This window comes from Pleurodeles waltl, chromosome 10 (assembly GCF_031143425.1).
Source record: "Pleurodeles waltl isolate 20211129_DDA chromosome 10, aPleWal1.hap1.20221129, whole genome shotgun sequence".
NCBI classification, from domain to species: domain Eukaryota; kingdom Metazoa; phylum Chordata; class Amphibia; order Caudata; family Salamandridae; genus Pleurodeles; species Pleurodeles waltl.
The window spans coordinates 181,566,293-181,582,763 of NC_090449.1; the positions used below are offsets into that span (position 1 = coordinate 181,566,293).

The window sequence follows — 16,471 nt, forward strand, 5'->3', positions numbered from 1 at the left end:
TACAAAAAGACGAGAGAGCTGGCTGTGTGTGGATGTAGGAGTTGCTTGGTGTCATTATGTACAACATAAACAGTTAGTAGAGTTATTGCATAGAGCAGATTTATTAATGAAGAGTTTACAAAGAGTTACATTACAAAAAAAACATTTCTGTACTGAAAGAACAAATCTGATGATACAAGAAATTATTTTTAGGTCTGTATCAAAGCCTTAAGAAAAAAGAACTAAATGCAGAATCATATATACTGTAATGCTACTCGCCAAAGGCAAATAGCTTTTTAGCTAACAGTACTGGAACACAAGGAAATAGAGGTGTAACATACAAAGAATTCGGCCATACGTGAGAGCATGAGTCTAAAGGTGGAAGAGAAAAAGATGGTGAGTGGGCCAGTTCTGGCCTAGACCTGGAACAAGATTCTAATTTTTATAGAGATAATAAGGTGACTCATCCATGCTAAAGTAATAACATAAGGACAAATTAGTTATAGGTTGCTATACCGCCCTCCACACTCCTCCGCAGCCCATTGATGACCAAGCAGGATATTGCTTAATATGGATACATATTACCTGCTAAATTGATATGATTCAGACACTATTTTGATAGTCCAGACCGATTAATTTGTTTCTTGTGTCCCACTATGACACTGCTTATCAGCAAGGATTATGAGGTTGCAAGTGACTGTTGCACATACTTCAAATATGAATGCCATGAAATGCCAATAATATATTACATGTTATGGTGACAAGACTCTGCCACATAAATATTAATTGTTAAGTTTGTTTACACTCAGTATTTGATTGTGAGGTTAGTTGCATACTTTTCCTCAACAAGAAACTGATACACCTTAAAACTGTAACCATCAAGAGAATCAATTATACGTTCCGGCTTTCACATCTCGGAATAATGAAGCTTTTGATTTTGATGTGCTTTTTTTTTTTAAAGAATTAATAATAAATTATGTTTCTAAACGACTAAGATATATTTTTATCTAACTTGTAATGAATTTTACTTACAGTATTTTTCTCTCAGTTGATGTCATCTTCTGTCAAGAGGACCACGTCATGTGACACTGCTTCTTTTGATGTCATTGTTGTACATGTTCATTCTGTGTGACTTCCTGAGATATCATTGAGGAGGAAATGAGATGAAGTGTGTTGAAATAACAGAGCATCACAAACCCATCATGGATGACATGTGTTTATGGGGTTTGTGCCAGTCTCATTAGTGTTCTTTTACGCCTCATCAAACAACATATATGTAAAATATACTGAAATATTCTATAATCTTCTTCAATTGGAAGGTACAATTTCCACAGTGCCATCATCTATCTGTTAGTGCCCCATATAAACAGGATCTAGTTGTTTAAATGGACCATTAGTTTGCCATGCTAGTAAATTAACAAAATAATATTGCAAGCTTCACCATTTTTTGGAACTGTGTTCTCATCATCGGCAATGGAAAGGTTCTCCAAAATACTATACTCCTTCTTAGAGTTGCAGATCCAGATGTTATGTTACAGTATCTGACCTTGGAGTCTGTACAAAATCCTCACTCTCAGGCAATGGAATTTAAGTTGCTTCCAACTGAGATCTCTGTCACTACGGGGAATCAGCAACTAGTCAACTTCCCGGTACAATCGGAAAACAGACAACCTGGGCCTGTTATCCTCTAGCCCTGACAGTCTCCCACACTTCTCTAATGCTGCAATGGTTGGGTCTGCATCAGTGCTGATATCATTAAGGAAAAGTAACATGTTTTCGGCACACTGCAAAACAATGCAAGTTTCCTCATTCACTCGCATTCCACTTCTTCTGCCTTCTATTCATAGAACACTCAGAAATGACTCCATAGCCAACACAAAGACCATTGGTGATAAGATGCACCCTCCTACTTTAGCAGGACTTGATTTTACATGACCTGCACACACTATTGCAATATGATTATTATAGTATAGCAAGAAGGTATATTTCAGTATATTTAGAAACCAAGGTCCCAGAACTATACATTTCAGAGAGCCAAATAAAAATGTTCAAATTTAGGGCCTACTCACAGAGTTCTTTCTTTCTTTACAGCTTTATTTCGGTAAAACAATACCATAAAAGCATACTTACAAAATTCTTACATTTCTAGAAGGAACAAAGACACTTTTTAAAAGAAGAAGGACAAAGAAACACTAAAAACTAATCGAGACCAAAGCTCCCTCAGGGCCATACAATACAAATAGGCGAGTTATGGGTATAAATGTTATTAAAAATCAACAATTAATCACTAAAACACTATAAAATATACAGTACACATCATCATGCAGATCGCCATATAAATATTATAAAATTTTATAAAATACCCCTAAAGTATAAGCCTTAATACAAAAAACAGTTAAAATTGCTATCTTGCTAGTAGTATCATTAACTATGGACTAGCTCAAAAAGTAACCATTATGAAAGTAGGATATATGCTTTTAAATGATTATTTGCCTCCAGTAGGTTCAAGTTGCCTCTACAATCTTAGCAATATAGATACCATCATCACGTGAGGGGTTATTTAACTAATTTTTAAAAAGTGATTAACAATCCCTAGGGCCCAACGATTCCTTTCTTTCTTACGTGCCTATATTGCTTAGAGGTCATATACGATCGAGTAATGCAAAAAGGCACATTGTTCTAGCAGCAGCAAATATACACTTATCTACTAGAAACAAGTTATCTGATATTGATCTTAAAAACAGTAGGTAAAAATCGATTACAGTATTTCATTTGTAAAACCCATAAAATTTACCTCCCTTGCCATCAGGCACTTGTTTGCCTAACTAGGAGGAGACCTTTTGGGATAAAAATAAATAAATATCAGAATCCAGGAACAAGTTTCATAGGTGACAATGACCATTCTAGGTAACTTAATCAACCTCCCAGTAGCTACGGTCCTCCCGGGCATAGACAGTGTCCCCTGAGCTAGATATATCCTTGGCCGATTATAGGTCCCAAGGCCATTGAATTGCAGAGGGTGACTCCCAGTTATCGATTTCAGGACCATAGGTTGACTTTGGGAGTTTTGCCTGAATTAGAGCGCCTACAACCTCAGGCCCGCCTTGTCTCTGATGAATGAAATTGCTATTAAGAACCGGCTTAGACCAAAAACAACATATGGTATCGAGCTGGATCTAAAAAATCTGGCAGCTTCATTGTAGTTCCTGATTCCAACGTTCCTGCAGATGGGTCGGATCCATTTCTTCCTTAGTTTATCGTAGGCAATGCAATTTAAAAGGACATGATCCGTCGTTTCTGGTGTCTCCATATTACATAGCTCGCAGGTCGCCTCATGATTACTCCCATTCAGGAGACCCCATTTGAAGGTAAAAGCCTTGACCTGGAGAATCCCATATCGATACTTCATAAATAAAGCTTTTGCTCGTCTAGGTTGAATAGTATCAATCCATTCCTCAGCGCTCGGTAGTGGTTTAAAATCCAGAAAACGTAAGGTTAGTCTACCTGAATCCTTGCTGTGAAAAGGGCTATTAAAGATGAAGTCCCAAAATACTTGCTTTAGTCGGATCTTTGATTGGGTTGTGAGTATATGCGGTTCATCCCAGTAGATTTTCAGCCCTAAATTATAAAAGCTTTGCCTGATATAATAAAGCCACGGGAGGGAAATAGTCTTGTCCAAGCCCATGATCTCAATTAAGGCTTGCCTGTATTGGATCAGTTCAGGGGTTGTCCAAAGTCTACACCAGTAGAGCAGGGGCCTAAGGGCTGCCAATTTGCCTATTTGTTTCATATTAGTGTCATGGGCTAAGGGAATCAGCGGAGTCGATGGAGGGAGGTCCAATACCCCCCTCATGAAATTATTTTCCTGAGTGGCCAATGGAGTTAGTTTTGTGAATCCCCAGAGTTCTGCGCCATACAGAGCAGTGGCCTGTGCTTTGCACCTATAGATCTCGAATACTGGTGACACAGTACTCGACCTTGAACATTTATAATTTTTACTAATTGCCATAGAGCTATGAGTTAAGGAGATAGCAGCTTTGTTGATGTGCGGCGCCCATGACAATTTGGCATCAAGCAGTATCCCTAGGTAGTTGAAATTTTTAACTCGTTCCAGTGCCTGCCCTCTAATCCAAATGTTTCTCTTGAGTGCTTTGTGAGGGTTAACAGTTAAGTATTTAGTCTTGTTTGCATTTATTTCTAACCCCTTTAAGCTGCAATACTCACTGAATTTATCTAGTAGAGTTTGCAGGCCCATTGGGGTTTGAGACAGTAGGATGGTGTCATCTGCAAAAAGGAGGGCGGGGACTGAATCATCATTCAATCTTGGTGAGTCGTGGTTACTTTGTTTCAGATAATGAACCAGATCATTGATGTATAAAGAGAAAAGAGTTGGGGCGAGCACACAGCCCTGTCTCACCCCCCTCTTGATAGGTATTGGGTCTGTCAAGTCTCCTTTTGGCCCCCACTGGACCTTTGCAAATGTATTTTCATGTAGCCTCTCCAGCTGGCCCAGGAGGTTCCCCGGCATGCCCTGTTTTCCTAATGCTGCCCATAAGGAGTCTCTCGGCACCAGATCAAAGGCTGCGCGCAGGTCCACAAACGCGATATACAGGTGGCCTTTCTTTAGTCTAGTGTATTTCCATATTATTGTCAATAGCCTAAAGGCCTGGTCAACTGTACTGGTCTGTTGTCTAAAGCCTGCTTGGTATATAGACATTATGTTGTTCTCTTCTATCCAGATATTGATTCTATTCAGGATCTGTCTAGCATAAATTTTTTGTGTGACGTCTATGAGGCTAATTGGTCTATAGTTCCCTGGGTCTTCCATGGATCCTTTTTTGAGGATTGGGATTATTTCTGCCCCTGTCCATGTCTCGGGCATTGGGCCTCCCCTTGCTATAGCATTACTTAGAAGGTTTAGATAAGGTGCCCAGATTTCTATGCTATGTTTGAATAGATCCCCCGGGATCTTATCCAAACCGGGGGCTTTTCCTGGCTTGATTGCTTCAATGGCAATCACCGTCTCCTCCAGACTAAACTGTAACTCGGGTAAAATACCCCAAGCAACTGGGGTTTTGTGTCTTGAGGGATAGAGATCGAAGGTGAGAGGGTCAGAGTAAAGATATGTAAAATAGTTAACCCATGTTTTGGGGTCTATGTGATGGTCTGTAGTAAATATCCCCTCTTTGCTACCATGGGTAACTATTTTCCAGAAGGTTCTTGCATCATTGCTTTTCGCTGCTACCAGCAGGTCTTGCCATTTTTGGTCCTCCCAGTTGCGTTGGGCAATAGCCAGCGTTTTCTTATAACTGACCCTTGCCTGCTGTATGGCTAATTGATTTTTTTGCTTTAGTGCCTCTACCAGTACTCTTTTCCTCTCTCTACATTTGATAGTATACCATGGACTGTTAGGGGTGGTTTGGGCCTTCTCCTTTATGTGCTTATTCTGTAACTGTTTAGTCAGGACAGGTCTTAACATAGTGCTCAATGACTGGTGGATGGCCGTAATAGGAATGTCACTAGGTTTATTTTCTGCACAAGGCTCCAAGAGATCAGAAAATATGTTGTAAATGTTTATCATAGTGACCTGATTGCCTAGTATTACTGGCCATTTTACAACCCTTCTGTTGTTACTGAGGGTGGGTTGTAACTCCACCTTATCATGTTCTATATATTTCGAGTCCAAATCTAAGAAGTGGGCCTTGAATTCAATTATTAGCGGGAAGTGATCGCTATCCCTTCTTTTATCAATTTTAAAGGTCGCTAGTCTTTCCCATGTGCTTATACTATGCAGAATGTAATCTATTTTTGAAGTTGAGTTGCCTCTCTGGAAAGTAACCAGATTATGGCCGACTTCACCCACTCTGCCATTGCATGCCCTCAGTCCATGGTTTAATGTAAGGCTCATGATTTGCAGTGCGGCCACTGTGCCTGGGACAGTTTTTTCTATTGTTAGGTAAGGAATTGTTCTCATTCGGTCTTCCTCTTCTGCTAAATGTTCGAATCCAATTATAGGTTCATAGTTACAATTAAGGTCACCCCCTATCATAATTGTCTCACCTATTGGAATTTTTTTGAGCAGCTCGTCTAGTAGAGTTATTTCAGGAGACTCCACGTTTGACTTTCTAGGTCTTATATATACATTAAACAAGTGGGTTATTATCTTTTTTTTTTTCCCCATTGTCAACCATAGAATGTCCTCCGACTCAGTGGCATGCAAGCGTATCTCAACATTTAATGAGATCTTCGCCCATACAACCAACCCCCCAGACGGTCTCCCTCTGGCAGCTGAAGTTGCACTGATAAAGTAGGTTTTATATCCTACTTTATACGGTGGATCTTTAAGCCACGTCTCCTGGAAGAGACAGACATGGTGTCGATCAATATAGTCCTGCCATTCGGGGTCTATAAGCTTATTTTTTAAGCCAGCTACATTCCATGAAATCATGGTGATAGGACCCCTTCCGTTTAGGCTTGTGGCATTGAGAGTATGGCTCGGGTAAGTTGTTAAATTTTTCCTACTATACAAAGGCTCCACTGCGCTCCCTGCCCCTATAGCATGGAGATCAATCCCTTCATGGGGCTCCCCTACTATTGGGTCCCCATTGGGTTCCACTTGTGCCTGATCTATCTGGATTAGTCAATCTACTCTCTCAAGGTTTGAATCATAGTTTCTCTTTTGCAGCCCCTCATTGTGATTAAGTTTATGCCTTTGTGCTCGCAGTTTGGTAGTTAATGGATCCAAGCTAAACCTCATAGCATTGGAATTAGGGGCGGGGGTTCTCTGTTCCATGTCAATCAAACCTCTGATTAATCTTCCATCCTTGAGTGTTAATGCAATAACGTCAGGTTTCCCCCTTTCTCCAGGGATTCTTTCTGCCCCCCTAATATCTGATCGAATTATGGATAAACAGTGTCTTTTAGCCCTGATCCAATGTATAAGCTTATTTTTTAAGGAGTCCTCATCTTCTCTGCTATTTAAGGGTAATTTTGGAACATTTAACAGATGGACAACATTGATCCTAGTAGGAGACTTATCCTCCTCAGAGTATGGGTTCCATATGGTGTTTTTGTTATGATCATTAGATGCTTGGGGATAGGAGTTCAAAGTAAGTTCCAAAATTCCTTTTTGGGGTCCTTTTACCAAGCGGGGATCTCTTTGTGGTTTCCCTGTTCCTTGGCATAAGTTACTATCATTTCTTCTCTGGGAATTGCGTGAACCAATATGTTCCACATTGACCCCTATCGTGCATCCCTGTGGTTGTTGTACAATCTTGGCTGTAGCTGGGGTAAGGTTAGGGTTAGTAATCGAATTTTGAGGATATGTGGGTCTACCTTGTAGATGGAGTGATATGGGGGGGGACTCCCTTTCGCATTGGCCTCTATTGGTGCCCCTACCCCCCTCCTTTTCCACAATATCTGTTAAGGTTCTGACTTCAAGTTTCAAATCCCTAACTTCCTGGATTAATCCGGTGATTAGATCATAAAGATCTGCTATAGATCTTGTTTTATTTTTTAGAGGGTTCCCTGGTTCTGAATTGAAAGGAGTGATCCTTTCACTATCTAGCTGTACAGTTGGGATAAATGGGTGTAATTCATCCACGGGTTCCCCCTCTTGTGCATTCTGTATGTTACCACTATCAAGTTCTGCCAAGACTGTATATTTATTGGAGCACCTAACTTCGCACTCCTGGATATGGATCTACTTCCTACCATTATCAATGGTGCATAGGTGCATGGGTCTAGTTGCAGCAACCCTAGGGCTAACAGTCCTGACATCAGATGGTGCCTCCCCCTCTTGCTGGGAAACGATCTCTATCGCTTTATCTTCCACTGGTTTGATTTTCTTCGCGTAATAGGAGGTAATCTTTTTGTCGGGACCCTCCCGAATAGTGGTCCTACTGCATAGTAGTGACTCTACCTCCTCAATAAGATCGTCTATTTCAGCTATCGTGCAGTTCTCACCCGCATTCCTACGTTTTTTTACAGAATTCATCTCCCCCCTTGGGGGTTCTGATGCCTTGCGTTTTCCCATGGATTAAGCTGCCACTATAGATCTAAGCAGACCTCTTGCCAATTAAAAAAAAAAAAGAAAAAAAAGGCAGAGGCCCAGCCTGGCCCCACTCCAATATTTATCGGGTAATGGAAAGAGCATCGCAACAATAGGTGGAGAATACAATCCAAAGGCCCTCTATAAAAGGACCTATTTAGGAGTAAGTATCAACACAGTACCTTCAGGCAGCCATACGTGTAGATTGGCATGTCCATGCAACTTTGGATAAATGTCAGGGGGGTGGCTCCTGCCCTTGCCACGCCTCCCGGGTCCTCCTTGCGCTTCCCGCGACGGCGGGAGCGCGATATGAAATTTAAAGGGCTCCTGCCCTTGCCACGCCTCCCGGGTCCTCCTTGCGCTTCCCGCGACGGCGGGAGCGCGATATGAAATTTAAAGGGCTCCTGCCCTTGCCACGCCTCCCGGGTCCTCCTTGCGATCACAGAGTTACACCTACAAGAAATAAAAAATCAGATTTGTGGCACATGTAAGCTCTTCCTCAATGGTGGAGATCTCTGCTATGAGTCTGTAGCTCTTCACAGCTGAAAATTCCACTCAGGGTGTGTAATTGAAGGTGTAATTGAAGGTGCTTTTGGGCTGTCCAAGCCACGGTTAGCTTTGGAAGTTTGTCAATGCTCACAAAACATTAAGTTTGAGAGCATTCACAGACTGCTATCATTCCTCTTCCAGAAAGGATTGTATTTACCTTCGCCAAGTGCTGATGTAAATACCCCTTTTTAGGTTGGGAATGAGACTGTCATGTTTCTGCATCAATTAGCTTCATGGAAGTCTGGCAGATTTTTATTTTTCTAAATATTGTTGGTGTATGCGTAAGAAATTAGATTTTTGGGGGGACAGGGGCAACTCACCTTGTGAAACAATCACAGCCTTTGTTGTGGTGAACCATTAAAGTAATTAAATTAGCCTGAGTTCATCCCCCTATCAACTATAGCACGGAGCAGACAGTCTTAACTCAGGGCAACATATAAATTATTTATGCCATACCAAAACAGTAATGAATTTAAAACGCAAAACATTTGTCCCTTTAACCTTATGACCCTTAAAGTCCGCTTGTTTATCCTGGGTATAAGAGAGAGCAGGTTCAGTCCTTATTAGGTTGCCAACAACAGGTTTAGTCCTCTTCTGATCTTGAGTTTTCAGAAGAGGATGCTTGGAGATGTCATATTTATGCCTGGCAAGACCTTATGGGTGGAAATAAATCATGGGCATACTCTAACGAATAGGCTAAACATTCCAGAGGCCATCCCTATTCACTTTGGGCATTTTCAAGATGTAGGAAATCTTCAGCCACACTAAAATTAGGCTCTGAAGGCTGGGGATGTGTGTGTGGCATGTACTATGGCAATCCTTGTGTCCCCCATATCTAACTCTAATCTCCAGTGTGGGGCAGTTTCTGCATCCCAGATTGACCCAGAGACAGAAGCCTGGTAGAACAAAGCAGGGTTTTCCAGCAACCAAACAGTGAATATGCAGGAATAGTTTTGGCAAGTATTCCCCAAGCTTTATATTTTAAACCCAAGCAGATCTGTCAAAGAGTAGTTGACACTATAATGTAAAAATGCAGTCCACTGTTAATCGAGTCTGCCTGCCTGGTGGGACAAAGGAGGGGCCTTGCTCAGGTGTCAGCTAACATTTTTTTTATAAAATGGGAGGCCTCTCTGAAGTGTGTCCCAAGTGTTATATGTAAAACCCCAGCATACCTTTGAAGCAGAATTTACCATTCAAGCAGGATTTGACACTGTAATGAAAAAAGGATGCTCACAGCCCCACCTTGCATATACTGCTGGGTTCACCTCTGTTCATTCAGTTCATTCTATTTTTTGCTTCTGGGAGGCATTTCACACCCATTCATACCTATTCAGATGCTAATTTCTGGTCTGCATACGTGGGAGAGAAAATGAGCCTCCAGAGGCTTTAGGCAAGGAAAAGACAGCTTTCTATACATACATTTGCCTTAATATTTATCACAAATCTGACTTCCCCATTGAATTGGATTTTTAATAACTGTAAAGAATAGTTATTTAATTTTTTTCTAACTCTTTTCTAAGCAGAATGAACACTATTAAATGTAATAATGGAACTCATTATTTTCCTATGGAACAGCCAGTCTTCCTAGAGTCCTTAGGCATCTCAGTGACATCTTGCCCCCACAAAAGGGGCGTGCCACTGCACAACCACTATGCCAGCCACCCTGTGTAAGCTTTCCAAGCTGCCTGAGGACATGGTTGCGGGGCATTCAGACTCAGTGGGTCTGGTAGCCAAAAGTTGTCCACCACCAAACCCCTGGCAGCTGCAGCCTCTAAGCCTTCCTAGTTTGATTCTGCAATACCACGGGTGCCTAGTTGGCAGGAAAATCCAACATCATCTCCTCTTCTGGCAATCCATTACATCGGACAAATGGTCACTCAGAGGTGCTACTCTCTCCCTTTCCAATCTTCCCCTACCCCTATCCCGCCAACTCAAGAACGGCTGAAGGATGGTCATCTGTCTTTACTCTGAGAGGAAGTTACAGTTCTCTTGGCCAAGGGAGCTATAGAGAGGGTTCCGATATCAGAAGGAAGCAGCGGTTGTTATTCCTGCTACTTTCTGATTCCCAAAAAGAACAAGGGGGGTCTCCATATTGTAGACCTCCCGACCATCACTCTCTTTCTCAAAAAGGAGAAATTCAAGATGCTCACTTTGGCTCCGGTCTTGTCTGCCCTAGACCAAGAAGACTGGAATTGCAGGATGTGTACTTTTCACATCCTCATCTTGCCTGCATGCAGACGTTACCTGCAGTCCATTGAAGGCCATGAACACTTTCAGGGCCTGACTTATAATCTTTTGACGCTGGGCAGCACTGCAAGCCTTCTTGGTGCGCCATCCTGCATCAAAATAAAAGGGCAGAAATGAGCTGTGTCTATGAGATATGGTGCATTCCTGTCCTTTCCTCCTGTGCTGGTGCTCAATTGGCTGCTATGTGCCAACACAGGCACCCTTGCGCCATGGTGCAAAGGTATGTGCATTGTAGGGGTGATTGTTTTTGTGACGGAAGGTGCCCCTTCCTGCACAAAAACAATCAATGGTGATTTCCTCTTTCTATGTGTGCTGCAGAAAAAACAAGGAGAAATAAAAGTTATTTCTCTTTCCCTCGTAGTCTTTTGATGCATTCCCAGATTTATGAGATGTCATAAATCTGGGAATGTGTCAAATGCCATGAGTGTTACCTGGGAACAAACATCGTAACGCCCATGGCACGGGTCCCCAACACAGTGTGAAGCAACGCAGGAACTTGTGCTGCATTGTCTCACTCCATATCTACAAGAACATGTAAAGCAACGCAGGGTGGCTTTACTTGGCTTTGTAGATACGGATCTGCAGTATACACTGTCAGACCATCCTAAAAGTGACTTTCCAACAAAGCAGAGGGGCTTATAAATGAGCCCCTCAGTTCATTGTGCTCCCCTTTTGGCCTTACCAGCACCCCTTGGTGTTCACCAAGGTGATGGCAGAGGTTGCATCTCATCTGAGGAGATTAGAGGTATTAGTCTACCCTTATCTTGACGACTGGCTTTTGAAGGCAGGCTCGCACCAGGCTGTCTTTTCCCACCTTTAAACTATGGCGGACCTCCTGCATTTGCTGGGGTTCACTGTAAATGTGCCAAAGTCACACATGACTCCTTCTCAGACGATCCCTTTTACCAGAGCTGTTCTGGACACAGTGCAGTTTGGGGCTTATCCTCCTTAACAGCAAGTCCAGGATATTCAATCGATGAACCCGTTGTTTCAGCCTCTGTCCTGGATTTTGGTGAGAATGACTCTGAGGCTGTTGAACCTCATGGCCTCCTGCATCCTGCTGGTGAATCATGCCAGATGGCATATGCTGATTCTGCAGTGGGAGCTGAGGTTCTAGTGGGCGCAGCATCAGGGGTATCTCTCCAACATGGTCTAGATCCCGGAGGGAACTGCAAAAGACCTGCAGGGATGGCTAACAACCTGCGATTAGGTCAAAGGCAGACTCCTCTCCTTTCCCCAACCAGACTTGACAGTAGTGACAGATGTGTCACTCCAGGGATGGGGCGGCCATCTGGGAGGGGTGGAGATCAGATGACTCTGGTCTCTGGCGAAATCTGGTCTCTACATCAACTTGCTGGAGCTCCTGATGACCGGGCTAGCAATTAAGGCACTTCTTCCCTCTGTCAAGGGGAAGTTGGTGCAGATGTTCATGGACAACACTGCCGCCATGTGGTACTTGAATAAGCAGCATGGGGTAGAATTCTGGACCCTTTGTTAAGAGGCTCTGCGCCTCTGGATGTGGCTGGAACAGCGGGGTATAACCCTGGTAGTTCAACACCTGGCATATTCCCTGAACGCCAGGGTGGACAAACTCAGCCATCGATCCCTAGTGGATCACCAAGGGTGACTCCATTCGGAGGTGGCGCAAGGACTCTTTCAGCAGTGGAGAGATCCTTGGTTAGATCTGTTCGCTTCTGAAGAGAATGCACAAGTCGGCGTTTCCAAGGGGGCTGTCGCTCAGAGATGCTTATCCTTTTTAGTGGAACTCAGGCCTCCTGTACGCTTTTCCTCCCATACCACTTCTGCCCAGTGTTCTCAAGATAAGGAAAGACCGGGCCCAAGTCATTCTTATGGATCCAGACTGGGCACGGAGAGTCTGGTATTTTCTGATTAGTCTTCCCCCTCGGCAGGATCTTCTGTCGCAGCAGCAGGGAAGGGTCCTCCACCTGAACCTGTCAAATCTCCACCTTCTTGTGTGGAGATTGAGCAGGGACAGTTGAAAGCTTTTGACGTTCCTCCAGAAGTCTGTAATATTATTCCTGTAATCAGGTGGACCTCCACCAATATGGTATATGCCTGCTGATGGCAACAAATTGTAAAATATTGTACAGAAAAGTCTATCAACCCTATTTGTGCCTCACTTTCTGATATTATTCTATTAATTCTTAACCTTACCCAGCAGGGCTCTACTCTGGGCACTGTTAAGGGTTATCTCTCTTAACAGTGCCATCCTGCAACTGCCTGACCAATATTCTATCTTTAAATCCCCTAATGTAAATAGGTTCCTCAAAGTGCTTGTACATATGTTTCCCCCATCACCCTTTATAATGCCTCAGTGGTATTTAAATCTGGTTCTCCCTTTTGTTATGTGTGCTCCCTTCGAGCCTCTGCACAATTGTCCCATTCAGCTTCTTACCATCAAGACAGTCTTTCTAGTGGCAATAACATCTGTCTGTAGGGTGAGTGGGCTGCAGGCGTTGCCATCCAAGCCTCCCTATGTGACTGTCTTTCCATACAAAGTGGTGCTTCACACTAAGGCCACTTTCCTTCCGAAGGTGGTGACCCCATTCCTTTTGGGACAGTCTGTCACACTGCCCGCCTTTTATGCTCCTCCACATCCCTCTAAAGAAAAGGAGTGACTCTACCATCTGGACCCAAAAAGAACATTGTTTTTCTACCTTGACCGTATATAAGAGTTCCGGGTGGGTGACCAACCCTTTGTATGATATGTGGGAGCGAAGAAAGGTAGGTGGTACAGAAGTGAACTATTTCATGCTGAGTTGTTCTTGGTATCAAGGTCTGAAACGCCCTGGCTAAAAACCGGCCTCCTGAGGGTTTACGGGCCTATTTAACCACAGGAAAAGCTGCGACCATGGCAAACCTGCTCGTGGATTCCCAGTCCTGGACATCTGTCAGGCAGCAACGTGGCCATCTCTGCACACATTTGCCCAGCACTACTGCCTGGACAGTCAGGTCCGCAAGGATAGGCATTTCACCCGTTCAGTCCTGAAGGACTTTTTAGTATAGTAAATTTGTCTGTAGCCCACTGCCAGGATTGTATGGCTTGGGTATGTAGTCAAAGTTAAGGAATCTGCAGCTAGAAGTCTCTATCAGATTAACAAGTTACTTTACTTTTGATAACGCATTATCAGGCGGAGACTATATTTAGCTGCAGATTCCTTAAACCGACCCATGCCTCCTCGCTCTTCGGACAGATGTCTAGGGTCAGGATGCTCCCTTTCAGGGCCATAGTTTGGAAACACATTTGTCAGTTCACTTCATGGCTCAGCGCTTCTGGAGTGGAAAGTCATGAAAAGTAACTGACTTCCGCACGCCTGGGTGATGCCTATAAAGGTGACCGCAACACCACTTATGGTGCCAACGACGGAACCAAACGAAGCCACCCAACGGCGTGCAGGAGTGCTGTTCACACAAATATCTTCTGGATCCAGTCTGACGCCTGGGAAATTCAAAGGTAAGGAACTTGCAGCTAGATATAGTCACTACCAGTTAATGCAATACCGAAGGTAAGTAACTTTTTCTCCAGTATCAGTAATACCAGTTCCAGCATTAATGCATACTGTGCGTCCACAGTGGCTAAGCCACTCATAAAGTGGACTTAAGTAAATTAATGATTTGTAAACATTGCAAGTACATGGTTATCAGTGTGTGTTCGACCACTTTCTAATGTGTACCACTTCTTTAACAGCAGCAGGGAAATAGAGCTTAATAAAACAATAATTAAATAATTTTTTAGACCGAACCTTCTTCTCACATGCGCCCATCCTGTCAAAGAGACACTATTTTAAAATAAATAGATTGCACGGACTAAAACATTTTTAACAGACTGAAAAATGAAACATTAAAATGTTTGGAACCCCCTGCATTTCTTTTCAATACTCTCCTAGGCAAAATAAATGTTGCTTTGTCAAATATCTCTTTATCCATGTTCATGCGCCGAAGTTACTGCGTTTTGACTCGCCTTGGTTTACAAAAGCTGGGCTCTCTTACCCTCTGCTATAATGTGCAGCACAATAATTTACATTTATATTTTTGTATGTCATTAGTGGGAAATATAAAAATGACGCACGAAAGTATAAGCATGCGTAAATAACAGTAAGCACATTCCATTCAAACCTTCAAATTCCGTGTAACTATTGCTATATGTATAAATAATGTATGAATACTGCACGCATATTATCACCATTCTGAGGTTTTGTGTTTAGTGTCTTTCCCAATGAACCGGGTGCATGAATAGTTTTTCAAAATGTGACTACTATAGTGTTTTTAATCTTTAGGCAATTATTCGATTCCTTTATAGAATTACATGTAATAATCCAATTTCATGATAAATGTAGCGTAAAGAGCTTGTGGTTACGAATTGTATTTACCAAAATCGAAAGTCACACGTTGAAAGTCTTTTAGCATTGAGGTTGAAGAAAGGATTCGCGTAGGCTCTAGTTAGTATGTGATTTCTAAATGTTAGGCTCTTACTCTCTTGTGGTTTGTATATGTTTTCAGATGCAGCTCTATTTAAAAGCAATTGGAAATGCTGGTTTGGCTGCAGTGCTTCTAACGCCAGTTCTAAGTTCGTGTGCTCTTCAAGAAAGCAATCCAACAATAATACGACTGGCAGCCATCGAAGCGTTCAGACGCATCCCATGTTCAGCAGAGGTAAGGGCCCTTTCTGATGACTGATGTTCTGCTGAAATTGTTAGCATTACACAGGCAAGGATGTTGCAGATTTGTAGAAAATAATTAGGACTAGTAAAAGTCTGCATTTTTATTTACATTCAGCTTTTTGGATTACAGTGATTTTAGGACATAAATTAACCATCGCGTTTATCATAGAGCAAACAGTAATTTTCCTATGTCATATTATAACTATGGAGCTTTTTTAAATGTTGGCCGGCGGCGCTAGTATCGTCGTCATGGTTAAGTACTTTACTCCCTCAATGACAAGGGTACTTCGCACGCGCCGCATTTTAAGATGTCCACCGATCCACGGCCATGTTTTGCATTCGCAGGAACCGCCGTCACCGCTGTGCCTATAAATGCAATGAAAGTGTACCTTGCTGCTCTGTCAACATGACAGCGGTGCACAACACACTTTCATTTTCTCTTTTTATTTAAAAAAAAAAAAATCCTGAGCAGGATTTTGTTTTTGAAAAAAAAAGCATTGAGTCCCTCACCATGGAGTGCTCTCCATGGTGTTGGGGGTCATTAAAAAGTTTGTACTTTTACATGCCACATGTTTTAGGTGGCGGTCTGTACAGTTAAAAGTGGCTCTGTGTCCGCCCACTTTAAATCGGGTGGGCAGATACATGGACAAACTTCCAATGGTACTTACTCTGTCAGGCCATCAGAGGGGGTTGTACACTGCGGATTCACAGGGCCTGATTTAAATGTTGGCGGATGGCGTTAATACTGTGCCATGGTGGAGTACTTTATTCCAGCCATAGGAATAGCGCTCTGCCCGCCAACACTGTGCCATGGTGGAGCACTTTATTTCAGCCATAGCAAGCCTACTCTGCCCCCCACATGTAGAGATGTCCCCCCAGACATCTCTTCCATTGACAGAAACCGAGAGTTTCCAGTAAATGCAATAAAAGTGTTTGTTACTGCCCTGTCAACTTGACAGTGCTG

General features: G+C 42.7%; 1 protein-coding gene across 4 annotated transcripts in view; it reads left to right on the plus strand.

Annotated features, from left to right (window-relative positions):
• Positions 1–16,471, plus strand: part of LOC138261322 (uncharacterized) — an 888,401-nt gene that overhangs the window by 263,064 nt on the left and 608,866 nt on the right. For all 4 annotated transcript variants that reach the window (XR_011199068.1, XM_069210158.1, XM_069210160.1 and 1 more), the window contains one exon: positions 15,347–15,499. Coding sequence is in view for 3 of the 4 variants with exons in the window: in XM_069210158.1 (XP_069066259.1) it covers positions 15,347–15,499 (153 nt within the window). In the remaining variant the exon portion in view is untranslated. The remainder of the gene's footprint in view (positions 1–15,346; positions 15,500–16,471) is intronic.